Source organism: Octopus sinensis, linkage group LG6 (assembly GCF_006345805.1).
Source record: "Octopus sinensis linkage group LG6, ASM634580v1, whole genome shotgun sequence".
In the NCBI taxonomy this organism is placed as follows: domain Eukaryota; kingdom Metazoa; phylum Mollusca; class Cephalopoda; order Octopoda; family Octopodidae; genus Octopus; species Octopus sinensis.
Genome location: NC_043002.1, coordinates 86,302,802 through 86,325,586, shown reverse-complemented (window position 1 = coordinate 86,325,586; position 22,785 = coordinate 86,302,802). Strand labels below are relative to the sequence as shown.

The 22,785-nt window shown below is 35.2% G+C and overlaps 1 protein-coding gene across 2 annotated transcripts in view; it reads right to left on the bottom strand.

Annotated features, from left to right (window-relative positions):
• LOC115213287 (uveal autoantigen with coiled-coil domains and ankyrin repeats-like) overlaps positions 1-10,081 on the bottom strand; it is a 135,265-nt gene extending 125,184 nt beyond the window's left edge. For both annotated transcript variants that reach the window (XR_004999754.1, XM_036504124.1), the window contains exons 1-3: positions 9,799-10,081; positions 6,723-6,802; positions 2,952-3,063 (exon numbers count right to left, since the gene is read on the bottom strand). Coding sequence is in view for 1 of the 2 variants with exons in the window: in XM_036504124.1 (XP_036360017.1) it covers positions 2,952-3,063; positions 6,723-6,802; positions 9,799-9,949 (343 nt within the window). In the remaining variant the exon portion in view is untranslated. The remainder of the gene's footprint in view (positions 1-2,951; positions 3,064-6,722; positions 6,803-9,798) is intronic.
• Positions 10,082-22,785: the final 12,704 nt, after the last annotated feature.

Here is a 22,785-nt window from a genome sequence, read left to right as displayed (position 1 = left end):
AATCTTGGTTGGGTCTTTTTCTTTTTGTTGGTCAGTTATTTTTAACATTTTGATAGAAAAAAGTCATTCTAAAGTTGTTTTTTAATGAAAGCGTGCCTAAACAAGTCGAATGCTTACACAGAACAGGTTTTACAGCCACATCATCCAAACTGACCGGGTGAAACCGGGCTTAGCTGCTAGTATATATCATCATCATCATCATCATCATTTAGCGTCCGTTTTCCATGCTAGCATGGGTTGGACGGTTCAAATGGGGTCTGTGAAGCTGGAAGGCTTCATCAGGCCCAGTCAGATCTGGCAGTGTTTCTACGGCTGGATGCCCTTCCTAACGCCAACCACTCCGTGAGTGTAGTGGGTGCTTTTTATGTGCCACCTGCAGAGGTGCCAGACAGAGCTGGCAAATGGCCACAAACGGATGGTGCTTTTACGTGTCACCAGCATGGGGGCCAGGCGAGGCTGGCAACGGACACGAACGGATGGTGCTTTTATGTGCCACCAACACGGGGGCCAGACAGAGCTGGCAAACGGCCACGAAATGGATGGTGCTTTTACGTGTCACCGGCACGGGGGCCAGGCGAGGCTGGCAACGGACACGAACGGATGGTGCTTTTACGTGCCACCGACACGGGGGCCAGACAGGGCTGGCAAACGGCCACGAACGGATGGTGCTTTTACATATATATATATATGTATTATATGATCCTTAATGGAACTCTCAAGAAAAATCAATAAGACAAAGAGTGACAAGGCTGGACCTGTGAATTTCCGTGTATAAACTGGTCTTCTACTTTAGAAAATTTACATCTTGTAGATGCTTGAGACATTGATTTCTATAGAAACCTTTTATTGTAGAGCAGTCTACTGGAAATATGTTCATTGTCTGTGTTTCATCATCAATAATTATGAAAGTAAATAATTAATAGTCAATAGCATGAAGTATCTTCTCATCAAACTAATCATCAACTTAATATCATTTTCATTATAATAATAAAAAGAATACGATTTTTTTCATTTATCTTTGAAGATTAATTCATTGTTAATTTAATTCATTTTCTTTGTTTTTTTTTATATCTCTTTTTTTTATATCTTCTTGTTTGCTAACATGTCATGATGTGCTGGAGCTTAAACTAATTTCCCTCTCTGTCTTTTATTAGATCTGGATATTGAGAGATGTGTGTGTGTGTGTGTGTGTGAGTGTGTGTGTGTGTGTGTGTGTGTATGTGTATGTGTGGCTCTGTGTGCATGTGTATGTGTGTCCATCCTTATATGTAACATAAATGATGTGAACATGCAATAAGTTTTTTTTTTTTGTTCCTTCTCGAACCATTCCTAGCTCATAAGGGCTGGTTTCCCGGTTTCCGTGGTGTATAGGTTCTCCACCTGGATGGGATGCTGGTCTGTTGCAGGTGAGCTGCAAGTTGCAGGAGGAAAGAGTGAGAGAAAGCTGTGGCGAAGGAGTCAGCAGAAGTGCGCCCTTACCTTCTGCCGGAGCCGCATGGAGCTTAGGTGTTTCACTCATAAACACACACATCGCCCGGTCTGAGATTTGAAACCGCGATCCCCCGACTGCAAATCCGCTGCTCTAACCATTAGGCCATGTGCCTCCATGAACATGCAATAACCAGAAGTTAAAAACAGAGTGCATTGTGGAACATTGGGAATTTTACCCAAACGGATAAAGTCAGAAATCTCAAGAGAAAAGGTGTTGTCGATTTAATTACACCATAGTATATTCTTGGTACTTACTTTATCAACTCAGGAGAAATGAAAAGTAAAGTAGTTCCTGTTTGGACTCAAAATATAAAAGGATAAGAGTGAATACAACATAGATTTGAAACTGGTAATCTGCCTGTTTCACTACTCTACCACATTAATAAAAATATTAATATTAGTAAACTGTTAAGGGTATAGGCGCAGGAGTGGCTGTGTGGTAAGTAGCTCGCTTACCAACCACATGGTTCCGGGTTCTGTCCCACTGCGTGGCATCTTGGGCAAGTGTCTTCTGCTATAGCCCCGGGCCGACCAATGCCTTGTGAGTGGATTTGGTAGACGGAAACTGAAAGAAGCCTGTCGTATATATGTATATATATATGTGTGTGTGTGTGTGTTTGTCCCCCTAGCATTGCTTGACAACTGATGCTGGTGTGTTTACGTCCCCGTCACTTAGCAGTTCGGCAAAAGAGACCGATAGAATAAGTACTGGGCTTACAAAGAATAAGTCCCGGGGTCGATTTGCTCGACTAAAGGCGGTGCTCCAGCATGGCCACAGTCAAATGACTGAAACAAGTAAAAGAGTAAGGGTGATGGATTGGCAGCACAATTTTTGTTTTTGTTTTTGTAACAGAAAAAAAACCAACCAAAGAGGTTGTAACCTCTTTTACTCTTTCACTTGTTTCAGTCATTTGACTGAGGCCATGCTGGAGCAACACCTTTTAGTCGAGCAAACTTACCCCAGGACTTATTCTTTGTAAGCCTAGTACTTATTCTGTCGGTCTCTTTTGCCGAACCGCTAAGTTACGGGGATGTAAATACACCAGCATCGGTTGTCAAGTGATGTTGAAGGGGACGAACACAGACACACAAACATATACACACACACATACATATATATATATTACATATATACGACGAGCTTCTTTCAGTTTCCATCACCAAATCCACTCACAAGGCTTTGGTCGGCCCAAGGCTATAGTAAAAGGCACTTGCCCAAAGTGCCACTCAGTGGGACTGAACCCGGAACCATGTGGTTTGTAAGCAAGCCACTTACCACACAGCCACTCCTAACCATTTATGTTCTGAGTTCAAATCCTGCTGAGGGTGACTTTACCTTTTTTTCTTCAGGGATTGATAAAACAAACACCTGTCAAGTACCATGTGAATATAACCAATTAAATCCTCTCCATCTGCGGCCTTCTCCCAATATTAGAAATCTATGTTAGTGAATTGCTTACCGTTAATTTCATTTTGGATATTTGTAGGTAAATTCATGAGACAATGTTGAAGGGCAAATCTAATAATTGTTTCTTTTTCCAGTTCTTCATGAAAGTGAAACCGCTGGTTGTCCTGAAATTAATTGTAATATTTGTAACAATATTGTTTGAAGTATTTCATCATTAAATATATAATTTACTCAAAATTCAGTTCTGCTATTGAAATGTGCTTGTGAGTAAATTTAAAGATTTTTATAACATGTGCAAAAAATAGATATTAAATGTGGATATTCCATACACCTTCTTTTTTCGTCTTTGATTTAAAGTGCAAACTTCCAAGCCCACTTCATCTTAACTTAATCTAGAATGGATTAAGGCGGCAAGCTGGAAGAATCATTAGCATACTGGACAAAATTCTCAGTGGCATTTCATCCATCATTACATACTTTTGGCCTGTAACAGTGGCATTTAAATATACTAGCTTTTCCAAGTAAATATACTAGCTTTTCATTCATTTTGATGAAGATTATTTTGTATAGATGAGAAATTTTTACCTTTGAAGATAAATCCAGACAGATGATAGAAATCCAGAAAGAAAATAGTAAATTTTCTGTTAACACTTATGTAGGCTTTAAAAAATGAAACACCTTCGTTTTTAGTCCTTAATTCTAATGCTAATTAAAACGTTTTATCTATTTCTCAAAAATGAAAAAGGAAGAAATGTAATCAGCTTTTTACTTAGGTCCATTTCTACTTTGTGGTACCATGGGCAGGTGCCATCTGTTATTGCCTAGGGTGACCAATAATTTGTGATTGGAATTCCACTCACTCACATATTCATGCTCTTACTCAATGGGGCTGAGGTCATCCTAGGTTAATGGTCCCAAAAGCAACATCATGCATAGATCCAACTAGGTCCACCATGCCAGCCCCTCTGCATCCTCCAAGATGATGTTGAGCTTCTGGAGATCATCATAAGTTAACTTTTTGTTATTTGAGGGCATGCAGGGATCTGTTCCAATGTTGGGCAGTTCGGTTTCTTCCCATTGGTGTTGTAACAAGTTGAAGGTTCTCCTGGGTGGGTTGTTGGCCCTCTGCAGAATAGTCAGATGATGGGATTGCCATATTTAGCAATAAGCTGATGTACCATTAGGTGCATTAGTCCGGAACCTCCCTCGGAGACCAGCTAGCCTGGGGTGCCCTATCGGGAGCAAAGCTCCAGATGGTAGTTCTCCTTGGATCTATGGAACATGCAAACCCCCTTGCCACAAGGCCAGACCCAGGAGAGAATTGAAATTTGGTAGACAAAAAATAAATATAGAAACCCATCATGTGTGTGTGTGTGTACACACGTGCACATACTCCTGTGCCTTAAGATTATCTCCCGTTCACATTTGGTATTGTCACAATTACCATAAGGTAAAATTTATTCTTCTCTTGAAGGGAAGATAATTGCAATAGATCTAGAATTTATCTTGAATGGTGTTTGATATACCTATATTCAAATTTTATTGCCCATGTTCATGTCAATGGCCTATTTGAATTATTTCTTTTCACTCATTTGGACAACTGCTCTACTGATGATACCCACTGAGGTAGAAACGTGTCCACAACTCTCCCCTTATGTACAGATAATCAGATTATCTTTCCCTTAATGGCATGTCAATATCAGGGAATTATTCATTCTTGAAGTTATCTCCCTTTCTCATATATAACTATGTATGTATGTATGTTTCATGCTTGTATGTATGCATGAATGCATATATGTGTGAATGCACATACACACACATACACACACACTTGCATATATACGCATATGTATATGTATGTATATGCATATATATATATATATATATATATATCATCATCGTCGTTTAGCGTCCGTTTTCCATGCTAGCATGGGTTGGACGGTTCTACTGGGGTCTGTGAAGCCAGAAGGCTTCATCAGGCCCAGTCAAATCTGGCAGTGTTTCTACAGCTGAATGCCCTTCCTAACACCAACCACTCCGTGAGTGTAGTGGGTGCTTTTTACGTGCCACCCGCACAGGTGCCAGACAGAGCTGGCAAACGGCCACGAACGGATGGTGCTTTTTATGTGCCACCGGCACAAGGGCCAGGCGAGGCTGGCAACGGACACGAAACGGGGCGGTGCTGGCAACGGTCGCGAAACGGAAGGTTCTCTTACATGCCACTGGCACTGGTAACACATCTGCAATTTCCATTGATCGATTTTGATTCTGATCCTCACTTGCCTCAACAGGTCTTCACAAGTAGAGTTTTGTGTCCCAAGAAGGGAAGAGAGAGAGATAGATAGATAGATAGATAGATAGATAGATAGCTATGTATGTATGTGTATATACACAACTTTAATAGTTAGATCCATTCTATATTTCCCTTTAAGTATGACCCTCACCACAGAAGAAGGACTCAACACACACTTCTCAATCATACATAGTGAATTTTAACACATACTAGTATACCATCAAACACATGCACTATGACCACACACACGTATGTAATTCTTTTTTGTATTTTTTTTTTTTTGCTCTGTACTAAAACATTTTGTTCTATGCAGTGAAATTCTTATTGGTTCGGTAAGTCTTTGCAAAGGTAAAGACAACTTTTGCCTATGACTTATTGATCTTAGCATGGAATGAGAAGTTACTGCCACTGATAACTGAGCCAAATTTTCTAAATTATTGGACAGCTTCCAGCTTGTAGTTGCCTATATGTAATGGTTGGGGTTAAGTATCGACATCCTAACATTTCTCATCTGGTTTATTACCAAGCCGATTTACAGACTTGTCTTTCATTACTGTGTGATTGATAAAATAAGGACTAACACTGTAGTCAATTTGACTACAGTTCCTCCCAAAATAAAAAAAGCTTAATTAAGAGAAATCACTTGTGTCTAGTCAACACTTTTGTTATTAATTTATTAGACTAATTATTAAAATATTTTGCACAAGTATAACTGTTCAATTTTCATCTTTACCTTTATTTATTTATTTATTTATTTATTGTCCAAATCCCATCTAAATCACTTATACCTTTGAACCCTTCAGGATTGGTAAACAAATGTGAAGCCATATACCGGAATTGATTTAACTGACTGACACCTTCCCCTCTAATTTTAGACTTTGTGTGCCTATGTAAGAAACTACTACTACTACTACAACTACTACTACTACTACCACCACCACCACCACCACTACTACTACTACTACTACTACTACTACTACTACATAATCAGGAAGAAAAGCTGAGTTCATAGCCTTATAACCTCTTGCAGGGCACCTTGAGACTTGTGGAAGAAAGAGTGAAATTATTCCCAGATCAGAGACGAAGACTGGATAGTTACAACAGAGAGATCTCTGGTAAGAAAAGAAAAAAAATCCTGGTTCTTGGTGGGTGGAATTAAGCCAGATGACAAATTATAAGTTTCTAAGACTGGTGGGAAGAAGATATGCTTGAACCAGCGACCTGACCTGCAACACAGGGGATTCCACTAAAATCACCCAAGAGTTAGGTGATGGCATTAAATCAAACAACAGATTAAGTTGATTGGTAGTGTTAAACCCAGTAATCATGACAATTTTCAGGGCCTCCAGTAACTGGTGCAAGGAAATGAGAAAGCTATCCTCAGATTGAAGATCCAGTCTGGCCTGAAAGCTGAATTTTTGCAACAGAGAGGACTCCGCTAATATGCCCAACAATCAGATGATGGTGCTAAACCATCAATGAATTAAGTCTACCACCCAATTACATTAGGAATAGTTGAAATCTACTTACCAAAGTTTGAATACAGTTTGTAATTAAGGGAATTTTCTCGACAGCATTTTCATCATTTGTGCCTTCTTTAATAACATTGTCTATTAAAAACAAGAATATAATATTATAAATTTCTAATTTCTTTTTATTTCCAATAAAAATATGTTTTAAATAACAATAATTCTGTTTAACTACAAATTAATTCTTCATAAAGCTTTAGGTAATATCAGCCATAGTAGCAAAATAAAGAAAAAAATACAAATTAAATAAGGAGAAAGAAAAGAAAGAAAGAACATCAATGCAGCCCCAAGTGCTTCAATTGGTCACACAACACAAAGTTCAATGGAACCTACTGGAGCAAGTCAGCACACTCGCGGTATTACCACGGGCAACGGTGAAGCTAATGCATTGGAAAAGCCAAGCACCCTCACGGGTATCATCTGACACCTTGGTGAGGTGAGCTGCCAATGATGACAAGAACTTCACTGTTAGTGGCCCTGTCCCTCCAAACATCTTGCAGGTTGAAAGAGATAATCTAATTGTTCTAATGTTGCTGAAGAAAGTTGAAAATACTTCACCAAAGCAAGCTCTTTAGATCAGTGGCCCTCATAAGTCCATATAAGATTTTGTTGTTAAGTTTATGAACAATAAATTTGTTACACTTCTACAAAGCACAAAATGTTTTAACAGTCTTTTTATTCAATTCCTTATAGTATTGAATTATAAGAATATAATAGGATTTTTTTTGTTAAGAAATGGGTCCAGTAGAGTAAAATAGGAATCAAAGGGGTTCATAAGCAAAAAATGGTTGAGAACCACTACTTTAGATAAAAATAATGATAAGCTTGACATCATAAGAATTTAAAGCTTTCAAGAGAACATGAAACAATTCTTTTTGAAACAGTGGGTCTCAAAGTGCATAAAGTTATAGAAAATAGCATACAAATGTTGGGTTGAAAATTTCTTTTGGATAGGAAAATTCGAAGGCTGACAATGGGACTTAAACCCACATCTGTAGTCATAACAAATTTCTGCCATTATACCAAAGATGTCGTGACTACAAGAGATGTGGGTTCAAACCCCATGGCCAGCTTTTGACATTTTCTAGCTAAAAGGGTTTCACAACCCAATATTTACACGCTATTATTGGTTTTATGTACTTTGAGATCTACTGTCCCCAAAATATCTATTTAATGATAAGATATTATACTGTGCTTTTAAAGAATGACAAATGTAATATTGTGCTTTTATAAAGTACAATAGACCAATGGTTCATTTGGTAAAATAATAAAAGAATAGTAATTATTATAATTACCAGTTTTAAATTACTATAGAAGATAATTGCAAATAATTCATCAAACAGGATGGTGAGCAAGTAAATACATGAGGTCGAGAAAACCCTTTAGTCATGTTAAAGACCTGGTTACCTCTTTTCACTACACTATACCCAAAATGGAAATAATCTGTTTCTTAAACGAGGGACATATTAATACGGCACAGAATGTTTTTTAACTCAATAGACGTCACTGATTGGTTGAAATTGCAGAAATTGAAGAAAAAAACAATCACAAATATCTTACAAACTATAGAATTTTCTCAATAAACCCAAGAGAAAAAGATGTTTTATAAACACATTCTACCAGTATACGAAGTTTAAAAGTGTTTAGTTACCTAGAAATTATGTTAAAAACTGCCGTTCAAACCGAAAAGATGCCCGATCATATTAACCTTAGTACTTGATTGATGTTTATTTAATCAAACCCAAAAGAACGAAAAGTAAAGATGACCTCAGCGAAATTTGAATACAGAACGAAAAGGGACGTAATTAAAACGGTAAAGCTTTAAATTCATTGCCCTTTTGATTCTACTATTCGTTGTCCCTTGCTAAATGTATAACAATAATTTCAAGTTACGGAGATGTACTTGCATAGCAAGTGACCTGATCTGAGATGGTGTGCTGGAACGAAAACAATTGCAGCGTGGAAGGGGTTTATAAGCCATTTAAGAAACACACAAAAACCATTATATTCACTTCAACATTTAAATTTCATTTGTCAAAATATTTTCGTCGCTTTGAGACCACAACCTGTTCACTGACAGGTCGGAATTTTGTCAGTGAACAGGTCGCAGTCTCAAAGTGACGAAAATATTTTGACAAATTAAATTTAAATGTTGAAGTGAATCTAATGGTTTTTGTGTGTTTCTTAAATGGCTTATAAACACCTTCCACGCTGCAATAATTTCAAGATAAGTCGCAAAACCACACAGACTTGTGGCGAGAAGTTTTTTTTTATATCAAATCCAGTACTTTACGTGATAAATTGTTACCAACCACGAAAGACGAAGTCCACCTTGGCGATATTTGATCTAAGTACGTAAACGACCGCATCTAAATAGTACCAAGTTGCCTGACCGACTACTGATTTTGTCAACACACCATATTTACCAGATAAATAATAATTTGTAGACATTTAAACCTGTCATATATTACGTTAAATTGTACGAATGTAGATAATAATAAATTAAAGTAAAAATATGAAAAAAAAAGTCTTCGGACTCATACATGTGTGTGCGCGCGTGCGTTGTGTGCATGTGTGTGTGTGTATGTATATATGTATGTATATATATATATATATATATATATATAATATATATATACATATGTATGTATATATATATATATATATATATATATATACATACGTATGTATATATATATATATATATATATATATACGTATGTACGTATATATATATATATATACATATGTATGTATATATATATATATATACATATATATATATATATATATATATATATATATATACATGTATGTATATATATATATATATATTATACATATGTATGTATATATATATATATATATATACATATGTATGTATATATATATATATACATATGTATGTATAATATATATATACATATGTATGTATATATATATATATATATATAATATATATATATATATAATATATATATATATATACGTATGTATATATATATATATACATATATATATATACACGTATGCATGTATGTATGTATGTATGTCTATGCATGACTTCACAAGCTTACCGATCGCTCTCAGGTGGTCTAGAGTATTTATCACGTACTCTTTTTTCACTGGTATCTGGACCGTATCTTTAACAGCTACAACATCTGTAATTGGTAATTCCGAATTTATATCGGATATTTCACAAATAGCTTCACTTGCCGTAGCCATCATTGTGAAAGACTGATAAAACTTACTCTTTAATTGATTGCGTGAGTGTGCTTAGGTGCGTTCGTTGCTATGGCGAATAATTAAGGTTGCTATGAGAGAGGGGAGAAAATTTAGTAGTCGAATAATTTCCCTTGAACATAGGTTCATTAAAAAAAAATAATAAAGTTTCGTACTAGATTTTTAAGTAAACAAGCAAACAAATCCAAGGAATAAGAGATTTACGAGTGTCGATGCTGCACGTTATTCTGACAGTCAAAGTTATTTAACTAAGTTCATGAACGAAAATCAGGATAGCAGATTAGTTAAGAAGTCTGAGTCGCAATCATAAAGTTCTGGGTTCGATCCCGCTGGGAGACATCTGAAGTGGAGGGAACGTCATTTAGTAAAATTTTGTGTTGATCCGAGCCTTGTACTATTTGCAGGTGTTGTTGATGATAAATCTGCATTGCTATATGGTATTACGGCTAAGCTATTTAGAGTCAAGCGAGTATAAACTGGGCTTACTGTTTTGTTACTACTACTACTACTACTACTACTACTACTGCTGCTGCTGCTGCTATAGCTACTGCTACTACTACTACTACTTTATATGTATGTATTTGTTCTGAAAGATTATTGATGTGAAATCGTGTGTTGAAACAGACATTGTTGTACTTGAGGGTGGTCATATTTTGCCAGTTAAGCACATGCACCATACATTTGGTCTTCGCTTCAGCTTTTCTTGTTATTTTTTATCCTTGTCAAAGTTCTTTCATCACACATCCCATGACCTCTTCAACGACTCTCACTATCTTACATGTCTCCTCTTGCTTATTCCATTTTGTCTTTATATCATCATCATCATCATCATCATTTAACGTCCGCTTTCCGTGCTAGCACGGATTCGATGGTTCGACCGGGGTCTGGGAAGCCAGGAGGCTGCACAGGTTCCAGTCTGATCTGGCAGTGTTTCTACGGCTAGATGCCCTTCCTAACGCCAACCACTCCGTGAGTGTAGTGGGTGCTTTTTACGTGCCAGGCGAGGCTGGCAACGGCCACAATCAGATTGGTGCTTTTTACGTGCCACCGGCACGGAAGCCAGTCAAGGCATCGCTGGCCATCGGCCACATTCAGATGGTGCTTTTTACGTGCCACCGGCCCGGGGATCACAACTACAGTTTCCATTGAGCTTTGATGTTGGTGTACTTGACTCAATAGATCTCCTCAAGCACAGGGTCGAAACGGTGTTTCTTTACTTGCCACCTGCACAGGAGTCAGTCCAGCAGCACTGGCAACTGCCAGGAGCCAGTCATAGGATTGGTTCAATTTCGATTCCAATTTTTGATTTATATATATATATATATATATACGAGATGGTATCGAGAAGTTCCCAGACCCAGTTATGTAGCGCACCAACAGATGGCAGCACTCAGTTGTGGGCGCACTGAGAACTAGTAGTGTGCTGAGTGACATTGAGAAATTTGTGTTTTTGTGACCATGTCTATGCTGTAGTCTGCGATTTTGTCATGGACAGGAACAAAGATCCAATGTGAAATTCTGTGTTAAACTTGCAAACTCTACTACAGAGACATTGAACATGCTTTAGCAAGCTTACAACAACAAGGCAATGGGTCGTATGCAATGTTTTGAGTGGCATGGGCACTTCAAAGGTGGAAGAACGTCCCTGGAAAACCTGCCACAAGCATTACCCCCAGAAATGTGGTATTGTGCATCGAGAATTTGTCCCCCAGGACTAGACCATAAATCAAGAGTCCTACTGTGACATTTTGAAGCATTTGAGAGAAAGCATTCTGTGAAAGCATCTGGATCTGTGGAGTGTGAGGAATTGAATTCTTCATTGAGCTCTCTTCACTCATGAGTCTCTTGCCAAAAACATGGTCTCACTTCTGCAATCGCCCTGTTTGCCGGATTTAGCACCTGCAGACTTCAATCTCTTCCCCAAGATGAAAAGGCAGCTCAAAGGTCACAGAAGGTCCTTGACTCACTTATGGAAAACGACTTCCAGGCTGTATTCCAGAAGTGGCAGGAACACTGGGACTGGTGTATTGCTGCACAAGGTGACTATTTCGAAGGAGATAATGCTAAACTTGGGTATCTATGTATATATCTATGTGTATGTTTTTGTGTTTGTTTCCCACCACTGCTTGGCAATTAGTGTTGGTTTGTTTACATCCCTGTAACTTGGTGTGTCAGTAAAAAGAGACAGATAGAATAAATACTAGGCTTAAAAATAAGTACTGGAATCAGTTTGTTTGGCAAAACCCTCAAGGTGGTGCCCCAGCATGGCTACAGTCCAAAGATTGAAACAAGTGAAATGAAGATGAAATGCTTATTAGAATAGGTGTGTCCTTTACTATTGATTCTCTGCTAAGAATATATGTGATTCTATTGAGTGAATTATTTCAAATATCGATAATATATTAATTTTTCTTGTAATGGGAATTTGAAATCAACATGTATCTATGAAGAATTTTGTTTTTACTTTAAAATGTTGATTAAAAGTTTTGAACAGTTTTTCTAAGCCATTCATGGATAAACTGCAACTTTCTGAATGGTACACCTAATGAAAAATTACCTTCAATTCTTTTAGCAGTCTGGCCCACCTTATGATGACTCATGCAGCCCACCTCTTAATAATGGTTGCCCATACCTGTTCTAAACCCTCCTCATATCAAAGGTAATTAATATTTTAGATCTAATGCTTGAAAATGAATCCAATCTTATTACTGGAATTGTCAACTCACATCCCTTTGTCAATCCTGATCAATGTCATTTAAGTGGCTTTTTTTGGTCTTTATTATTTTACTCAAACCAATGAAGGTAATTACTTCAAAAATTTTTCATAAAATTGATTCTTTGAATTATTTAATTTTTATCTTGATTTGATAGAAGAAATGATTTTAGAAGTTGTCTAATTCAGCTTCCTTTTGGGTAACCTTTTTAACCCTTTAGCATTTAAACCAGCCATACCCATCCAAAATATTCTGCTTGTTTTATGCTTAAACTGGCCAGATTCAGCCTCTTGCATCAACTGTACAATGTCATTCTAAAAATATACAATCACATCATTGAAATCTTGAAGCTACAAGACAATACATGATTAGTTCAAAATAATGTATTACATTTGACAGAATAATCTGAATGCTAAAGAGTTAAAGAATTCTTTATCATGGGATCAAATCACATGTTCCACAGTAAAAAATTTAATTAAGAAAATTTAAATGGTCTGTCTGCTAGTTCTTAAAAATTACACATCTCCAAATAATTCAAAAGATTTAAAATCTATTCTATGATCATAAATCAGAAGTGAAATGTCAAACAATTTACAACTTCCCAAAGTAGAGCTAGCAGGTACTTCATCCCAATCACAGGACAATGATGACATCACTGAACCTAATTAAACCTATCTGTTTTGCTACTGATATTGATACAGTAAGTTCAGAAATTTCTCAGATTACATAGCTAAGAAGGTATTGCTACACAAATCTTCTCAGTGATGTTGATAAATTGTATTTTCTAAAAAAACTGGGATCTTTATAATTTTGTTTGCACCATCCAATTTTGTTCATGTTTTCTACATTGAAGTAGTTTGACAAGCTAATAATGAAAAATCACATTAATTTTTGACTGAAAGTAATAATTAAAAAGTTACAAATATTAAAGTTTGAGATTTTAGCCAATCAGAAACCTCCATTATTGACATATCAGAAGTCACTCTTGTCAACTATATATATTTCTTTATTGCCCACAAGGGGCTAAACATAGAGGGGACAAACAAGGACAGACAAAGGGATTAAGTCGATTACATCGACTCCAGTACGAAACTGGTACTTAATTCATCGACCCCGAAAGGATGAAAGGCAAAGTCGACCTCGGCGGAATTTGAACTCAGAACATAACGGCAGACGAAATACGGCTACGCATTTCGCCTGGCGTGCTAACGCTTCTGCCAGCTCGCCTCTTGTCAACTATATAGCCAGATGTTTGATAGTGTCAGCCATAGAGCAATGGTTTGGGTTTAGGGTTAGGATAAAAGTTTAATATTAGGAGTTTAGAATTAGAGTTTAATGTTCAGGTGGGGTTAGGGTTAGATTAGGGTTATGGCGCAGATATGAAAATTGCAATCTCTTGCAAGAACTGTTTGGGGACATATAAAAATTTCATTGTCATTCACTTGCTTTCTTTCATTTTGGACCTTTTCATTATATTCTTTCCATCCATATTTGAAGGCTAAATAACATTTTTATTTTATTTCATTCAATAGTTTTATCTTAAAAACAGTTTCATGAGGTTTTAAACTGTCTTTTATTAAATTATTTATAGAAAAAAAGAGAGAGAGAGAGAGAAGTTGTTTGAAGTTTCTTAATGTATTCATTTCCTTATCATCAATACTTTGGAAATTGTGACTGCCTGGGGTTTCTGGTAGATTAAAATTTCAAACTTCAAAGATCTGTAACTATTTTTTTTTTATCAATTTCAGACAAAAATGGATGTGATTTTTGTCTCTAGCATGTAAAACTAATTCAAGGTAGAAAATTTGAACAAAATCAGACAGTACAAATGAAACATAGAGATCCAAAAACTGAAACAATTACAATCATGGAAAAGCTGTTTTTGTCATTTAAGAAAAGACAAAAATTTTTATATTCACTTTTCATATGTTTCTTGTGATATCAATAACTTCCTTACAATTCTGCAACCTGATCAATGACAATTCCACTGCAACTCTTGAAAAATAGTAAATGCAAACTTTTTATAAGCCTCATGGGTTTTCCTTCATTTTCTGTCTAGTTTTTGAAATCCTAGACAGACAAATAGTTCCTATTTGACTTTTTAACAGGAGTCACTTTTAGACATTCTCAGGTATAGTTCTCTATTTGTATACCAATATTTTTCTTTTACTATGATTCCTAATATTTGATATTTAGCTATTCTTTTTAAGGTGGTGAGTGGGCAGAAGTATTAGCACACCAGGCAAAATGCTTTGTGATATTTTACCTGTCTTTACATTTTAGATTCAAATGCCACCAAAGTCAACTTTGCCTTTCATACTTTCGAGGTTGGGTACTGGGAGGGAATGTAATCAACTTGCCTTTTCCCCCAAAATTGCTGGCCTTGTGTCAAAATTTGAAACCAATATTTAATTATTTTCCATCTTTCCATTGTCTTGGTGGTTGATTTTAAATACATGGATATGTTGGCCGTGATGTTTATAAAATGTATAAGGCATTTTTAACTGTAGAACTCAATGTAGATAGACCTATTAATAAAGCATATAAGTATTAGGCTAAAAACTCTTTCGGTGAAAAAATGCCAAATGTTGCCCCAATCAGTTCTTAATCCAATATCTATATGCTCTTAACAACATTATGTAAATATTGGAAATCAGATTATTTTTATAAAAGTTAAAGATTTTAATATTAATAAAAAATATTATATTGTTTCAATTTAATGAATTATAATTTTAATTATTATAAATATGTTTATAGTTTTTTTTTAGTTCTTGCTTATTTTTAATTTATTTAATTACTAAATATTTAAATTCAATTTATTGTAATGAATATTTTGAATATTGGTGTCTGTGGTTGTTGCTGTTTGAACTAGATATATCTCTGGTCATTTAAAATAAATATCTTTTGTGGGGTTAGTTAATATATAAAGTTTGTTTACATATTAGAGAAAAAAATCTGATCTTAATTGTTATATACAATTATATTATATATACTATATATATCATATAAGCTTTATCTACATTCATACAAAGTTTCTAAATTCTTATCATGTAAATAAAATGTAAAATATGTTTGAAATAACTACTTATAGTACACACCTTGTGAAATAAGATACATGCTAAGATGATACATTTAACATATCAATATTATAGGAGTATGTTTATAATTCCAATTCTGTCACAGTTTTCGGATAATCAGATTTATTTCAGTAGTCTTGATTCACACATAAAATAAATGTTGCTTAACAGCAATCCATCAAAAGTACAAGTATGCAAATTATGTTGCCCACCATGGTGTTAGTCTAATTTATGATTGCTTTATATAATCATTTAGTGGTCTATGGTTTTATTTGGGAATAAGCAGTCAACAAACTTTGAAATGGACTGTCAGGAGACTCCCTACGTTTTTTACATATTAATAGCATAGAAAGATTGTGTCTATATTCCTATTTCTCTTGTAGCTAGGATTACTCATAAATAAATGTGTGTATGTGTGTGTGTATGAGAAAGCTGAGTTATCAAAGAAATAGGAATACAGACACACTGTTTCTATGTTTTTAATATATATATATATATATATATATAATATATATATATATATATATATTACTACAGATATAGATTTTGTCAATATTTTCCTTCTATTAATATATTTTAATTATATCTGTTTTGTCCACAGTTTTTTTTTTCTTCTATTTGCAAAATTATATTTTATTGATTTGATTTTTATAAAAGAAATATTGATTTCTAACAGGCACAAGGCCAAAAATTTCTGGAATGGGGTATAATCAATTGTACTGAACCCAGTATTTGACGGGTAACTTTATTATAGGGAGATGGCAGAATTGTTAAAGGTATCGTACAAAATACGTTGTGGTATTAAATTACTGCTCCTCTGCTTTCTGAGTTCAAATCCTGCTGTTGTCAATCTTGCCTTTCAGTGGTCAATAAAATAAAATACTAGTCAAGTACTGACTCAGTATATATTCATATAATCCTTCCTACTATAGACACAAGGAATTGAAATTTTGGGGAAGGGTTGATTATGAGGGTTGGCTGAAAAGTTCATAGGCCGATCAAGATAATTTCATGGAATGTAACCGAATGAGATTTATTTTTCAATATAGTCGCTCATGCAGTTCACACACTTTTTCCATCAGTGTTGCAGTGCTTTGATCCTATTGGTGAAGATGCTTTCATCCTATTGGTTAAAAATATTTTCTCAACTCTCTAATGGGATATGCTAATGGCATTGGCTGTTTTAATTATTGTCAATCACCTGTCATCTGTCAGCATGTGTTGAACATGATCAATGTTTTCCTTGATGGTGGTAGCTGCAGGACATCCAGACCTTGGGCCATCTTCAACACTCTCCCTTCCTTTCCTAAATTCAGCTGCTCACTTTTGCATTGTTGATAAAACTGAAGCATTATCCCCAAATAGCAACCATGTCAGCATGAATGTCCTTGGGGGCTAAATCCTTTTTCTGTAGGTTCTTGATCACTCCATGATGCCAAATTTTGTCCAATTTCTAGAGAAGTGGCTATCTGTCCCTTTTGTAATCTTCTTTGAGCAGTCAGATGTCAGTTTACCGAGAACAAAACTATGCAGTTATTAATAAGAAGGGTTGAAATTAATGCATGCAAAATTTCACATCTCTAGCATCATTCCTTCATAATCAGCCTATGAACTTTTCAGCTCATCCTTGTACATTGAATCCTACGTTCAACTTGTACTTATTTCATTGAAGCCCTAAAGAATGAAAGGCAAATTCAACATTGGTGGCATTCAAACTCAGAACATAAAGACAGATGAAATACTGCTTAATATTTTGTGCACTGTGCAATTGATTCTGCACAACTTGCCACCTTAATTTCTATTCCTGTAATGCATCCTAGACTATTATAGAAATATGATCAGGATAAAGCGGCGAACTGGCAGAAACATTAGCACGCCAGGCGAAATGCTTAGCGGTATTTTGTCTGCCGCTACGTTCTGAGTTCAAATTCCACCGAGGTCGACTTTGCCTTTCATTCTTTCGGGGTCGATTAAGTAAGTACCAGTTACACACTGGGGTCGATATAATCGACTTAATCCATCTGTCTGTCCTTGTTTGTCCTCTCTGTGTTTAGCCCTTTGTGGGTAGTAAAGAAATGGAAATAGGTATTTCGTCTGCCGTTACGTTCTGAGTTCAAATTCTGCCAAGGTCGACTTTGCCTTTCATTCTTTCGGGGTCGATTAAATAAGTATCAGTTACACACTGGTGTCGATATAATCGACTTAATCCGTTTGTCTGTCCTTGTTTGTCCCCTCTGTGTATGGCCCCTTGTGGGCGGCAGTAAAGAAATAAGAAACATGAGCAAGATATGCAGGAGGACAACTTACCTTAAATTTTCAACTCACATCTAGGGGGAAATTACAACCACTAACTTCCCCTCCATTCCATCTTAAACCTCATGAAATTTAGCACACTCCCAAGTTGCCCAAAATCCCATTTCCATCACTGGTCCTTGGTTGTGAATGGAATTATACAAAAGTGAGGAGGATGAGAGGCAAAGTCGACTCTGATGACGTTTGAATTTAAAAGCCAAAGCAACATGACTAAATACCACAAAGTATTTTGCTGGCTGTTCTACCGGTTTTGTCAATCCACTGCCTTGCCTCTAAGAAATATTGAAATGTAAGTACATATATAAAATAAGAGAAAAAGGTGAAATAAACAAATAAGTCTAATATAATAAATATTATTGCGATAGAAATATCTTCCTACACCAAGTCGTTTTTATTTGCGAGGTCATTCAACTTCAAAGCATTGATGAAAAGTCAATTGTCTCTCTTCTCTCTTTTCCACTAACGCTGCCTGATTTATTTATTATTTAATTTTCTGATCAGTCTCTTTTCCTCTGCCAAGCAGATCTCTCTCTCTCTCTCTCTCTCTCTCTCTCTCTCTCTCTCTCTCATTCACTATCTGCTTGATTTTAATTCTCTAATAGACCCATTACATATACGTACACATCTCACACTGAGAAATAGACACACATACAAACAGGAACACATAGAGAAACACACACACACCCGCGCATACACAACTATACCGATAAGCAAATTCAGAAACACATACACATAAACATCAGCCCACTCAAAAATGAAACAATCGCACACACACACACACACACATACACACAATAGAGATTACACCAGTACGTGGCCGAAATTTTTCTTTATAAATTTGGTTGTTTTGAATATTTAAGCCTGTTTACTGCGAATCTGTTTTGGTAGGGCAGTTTAAAGCTCGTTCTAAAGGTCAATGTATTGTTATCGATACTCATGTTAGCATATGAGATTTGTGTAAAATGAAACTATTGCTTGTAATTTGGTTTTTTGGGGTTTTTTTTAGTTTCTTTTAGACCTTCACTTTGTCTTGTATTCTTTGTTGTTTGCTACTCTTCTTTCAATTTTCTGTCAATGTAACTAGTTTTAATGAAACAGAAGGAACTATCCCTTTTTTGTAATATAAAGACAGCTTGCTATATTTAGCTACCCATTCTTGTAAAAACATCGCCTACGCTAAATACACATTATATAGTTCTTTTCAAGTTTCTTCTTGAAGTGTTATTGTTGCTTCACAAAATTCCAGGCGTTATTTTAATGAATATCAAAATTATTTTTCACAACTTGAAAATTGTATTCTTTGTGGTTTTTAAAAAATTTTTATTTTCTTTATAAGAAATAATTAAGTTCTTCAAAATATATTGGTACAAAATTATAGCATTGCTGAATTATATCATTATAATATGCCTTTGTCTTGCTTCAGTCATTGAATTGCAGCCTTGCAAAAGTACAATCTCGATTCAAACAAATCGATACCAACGCCTATTTTTGAGACCGGTAATTATTGTAACAGTCTCTTTTGCTCATTCGCTAAGTTACGGGAACATTGACAAAGTTTACAATAGTATGATTTGGATCTTTTCGGTTTGAACGGCAGTTTTTAAAAATAATTTCCACGTAACGAAACACTTTTAAACTTCGTATACTGGTAGAATGTGTTTATAAAACATCTTTTTCTCTTGGCTTTATTGAGAAAATTCTATAGTTTGTAAGATATTTGTTGTTTTTTTTTCATCTTCAATTTCTGCAATTTCAACCAATCAATGACGTCTATTGAGGCGAAAACATTCTGTGCCGTATGAATATGTCCCTCGTTTAAGAAACAGATTGGGTTTATTTACATTTCAGAAGCTAGCATCTGAATGGCACTTTGGGCAAATATCTTCTTTTATGAGTCCTAGGTTGACCAAAGCCTTGTGAGTGGATTTGGTTGAAGGAAACTGATAGATAGATAGATAGATAGATAGATAGATAGATATATAATAATAATAATTAATAAAGGCGCCTTTTTAAAGCCTAGCCAGGCTCATGAGCCCAGCTTCTTGGTTTCAATGGTGTATGTGTTCCCCAGCTGGACGGGACGCCAGTCCATTGCAGCATTACTCATTTTTGCCAGCTGAGCGGACTGGAGCAATGTGAAATGAAGTGTTTTGCTCAAGAACACAACACATCGCCCAGTTCAGGAATCGATACCACAATCTTACGATCATTATGCTGACAGCCTAACCACTAAGCCACATGCCTCCACACACACACACACACATATATATATATATATATATATATATATATAAAATACATATATATATATATGTGTGTTTGTGTGTATAGTTGTTTGAGTCTCTTTGTCTCGACATTGTTAGTTGTTCATGAGTGTCATCAGGACACAAAGAATGTTCTTTTGTTACCAATCTTCTATACAACCCCCCCCCCCAAAAAAAAAACATGTCCAGGTATGGAGGAATATCACCTTGCTTGGATATAAAAGAGGGTTGTCGACATGAAAGGCATGCAGCCATAAAAAATTGGCATATCAAATTCCGTCTGACCAAAGCAAGCATATAAAAGTGATTGCTAAAATGCTGATGATGATGATGGTCACAAATAATTTACAATATTTTTTATCAATGCATTGTCTTATGTAAAAAATATAAATAATATAAATATATCTATAAAAGATTGTCTTCAATTTCATTCCATAGTTAAAGCATCATATAAATATTACCAAAGCAGAATAATATTATAGATTATTATCCATTGAATTAATATCTTTGACAATATATTAATTTCCATTTTTACAAGTTACAAGAGTAAAATTATATGAATTATTGGTGCAGGCAATGGCTTTCTGCTAAGAAATTGGTTTCTCATCTACATGGTTCCCAGTTCAGTCTCACTGTGTTGCACCTTGGTTGAGTGTCTTCTACTTCAGAAGCTTGTCATATATATATATATGTATGTATGGATGTATGGGTAGATGTATATTTGGATGGATGGATAGATGTATGTATGTATGTATGTATGTATGTCATTATTCAGTTTATTTCAAGATTTCTTTCCAATAGAGAAAAAAAAAAACCGTTTCTAACCTAGATCCAAGGTTCTTTGGAATTTCAACATCAACAATGAGGTATTTTTGTATGTATGTATGTATGTATGTATGTATGAATGTATGTATGTATGTGTGTGTGTGTGTATGTATGTATGTGTGTGTGTGTATGTATGTGTGTGTGTGTGTGTGTGTGTACATACACATTGAATAAATGACAAGGAAATAGGAAATATGGAATGAATTTCATTGGCTTACAGCTGATTCTGCTATAAGATTCAGTGCAATCAGAGCTGAATGTTTGTGCATCACCTTACACCATCCTTTGAGCTTGAGGAAACTATAAGGTGATGCACAAGCACTCAGCTCTGATTGCACTGAATCTTATAGCAGAATCAGCTGTAAGCCAATGAAATTCATTCCATAATTTCCTACTCCCTTGTCATTTATTTAACTACACACACTCACACATACACAAACATGTACACACACATATCTATGTGTGTGTGGCTTTGTGCCTTTGTCACCCAGCATCACTTGGCAACTAATCTTGATATGTTTATGTCCCTGTAACTTAGTGGTTCAGCAAAAGAGACCTATAGAATAAGTACCAGCCTTCAAAGATAAGTACTGAGGCCAATTTGTCTGCCTAAAATTCTTCAAGGTAGAGCCCCAGCAAAGCTACTGCAATCTTATGACTGAAGCAAGTACACAAATATATATACATACATATATATATGTGTGTGTGTGTCTGTATATATGTAGAAGATTGAAAATGAACACCCGAGTTGATATATATGGAAAAAAAAGTGAAGGTAGAAAATGCTAAAATAATTTTATAAAAAACATTTCAGTACCGGTTTCAGTCATTGATACTTTTTCAACTGTAAGTATGGAAAACAATTAAATTTTGGAAAAATTAAAAGAAAAGTTTTTTAAAAGATTATTTGCATAGTGTTCAAATACAAGTGGCATTTTAAACCCACAAGAGTAAACAAGAGAGACAGAAAGAGGCAGAAACAATAAAGATGCCACTTTTTTTTAACACTATGCAAATATTCTTTTAAAAAACTTTTCTTTTAATTTTTTCAAAATTTAATTGTTTTCCATAATTACAGTTGAAAAAGCCTCAATGACTGAAACCAGTACTGAAATGTTTTTATAAAATTATTTTAGCATTTTCCATCTTGACTTTTTTTTTCCATATATGTATGTATATATATATATGTATCAAATGAAATAAAATGAAAAACAGGACACAAAGGATGTCGCGGTACACATGTTTCGAGCTTTATAAAACAACTTGTTCTTACATCAATGCATAATCAACATAACAGATAGTTTAAAAGCCCTCTTCAGTCGCATGCAATTGCTACACCAAAGACTTGTATCACATTATGAAAGGTTTGAGAAAGAACATTTGATATTATTTATAATGGTAGGTAAACCAAGTATCACTGGGAAAGTATGTTTGTAAATCTTCATAATCAAATAGGCATACAGGGTATTATTGGACTCCAAAAATGCATCCATACCATTTTCTCACTCAATATATATATATGTATATGATATATATATATATCATCATCTTCATCATAACAATCATTTAATGTCTGCTTTCCATGCTGGCATGAGTTAGACAGTTTGACAGGAGCTGGCTGGGTAGAA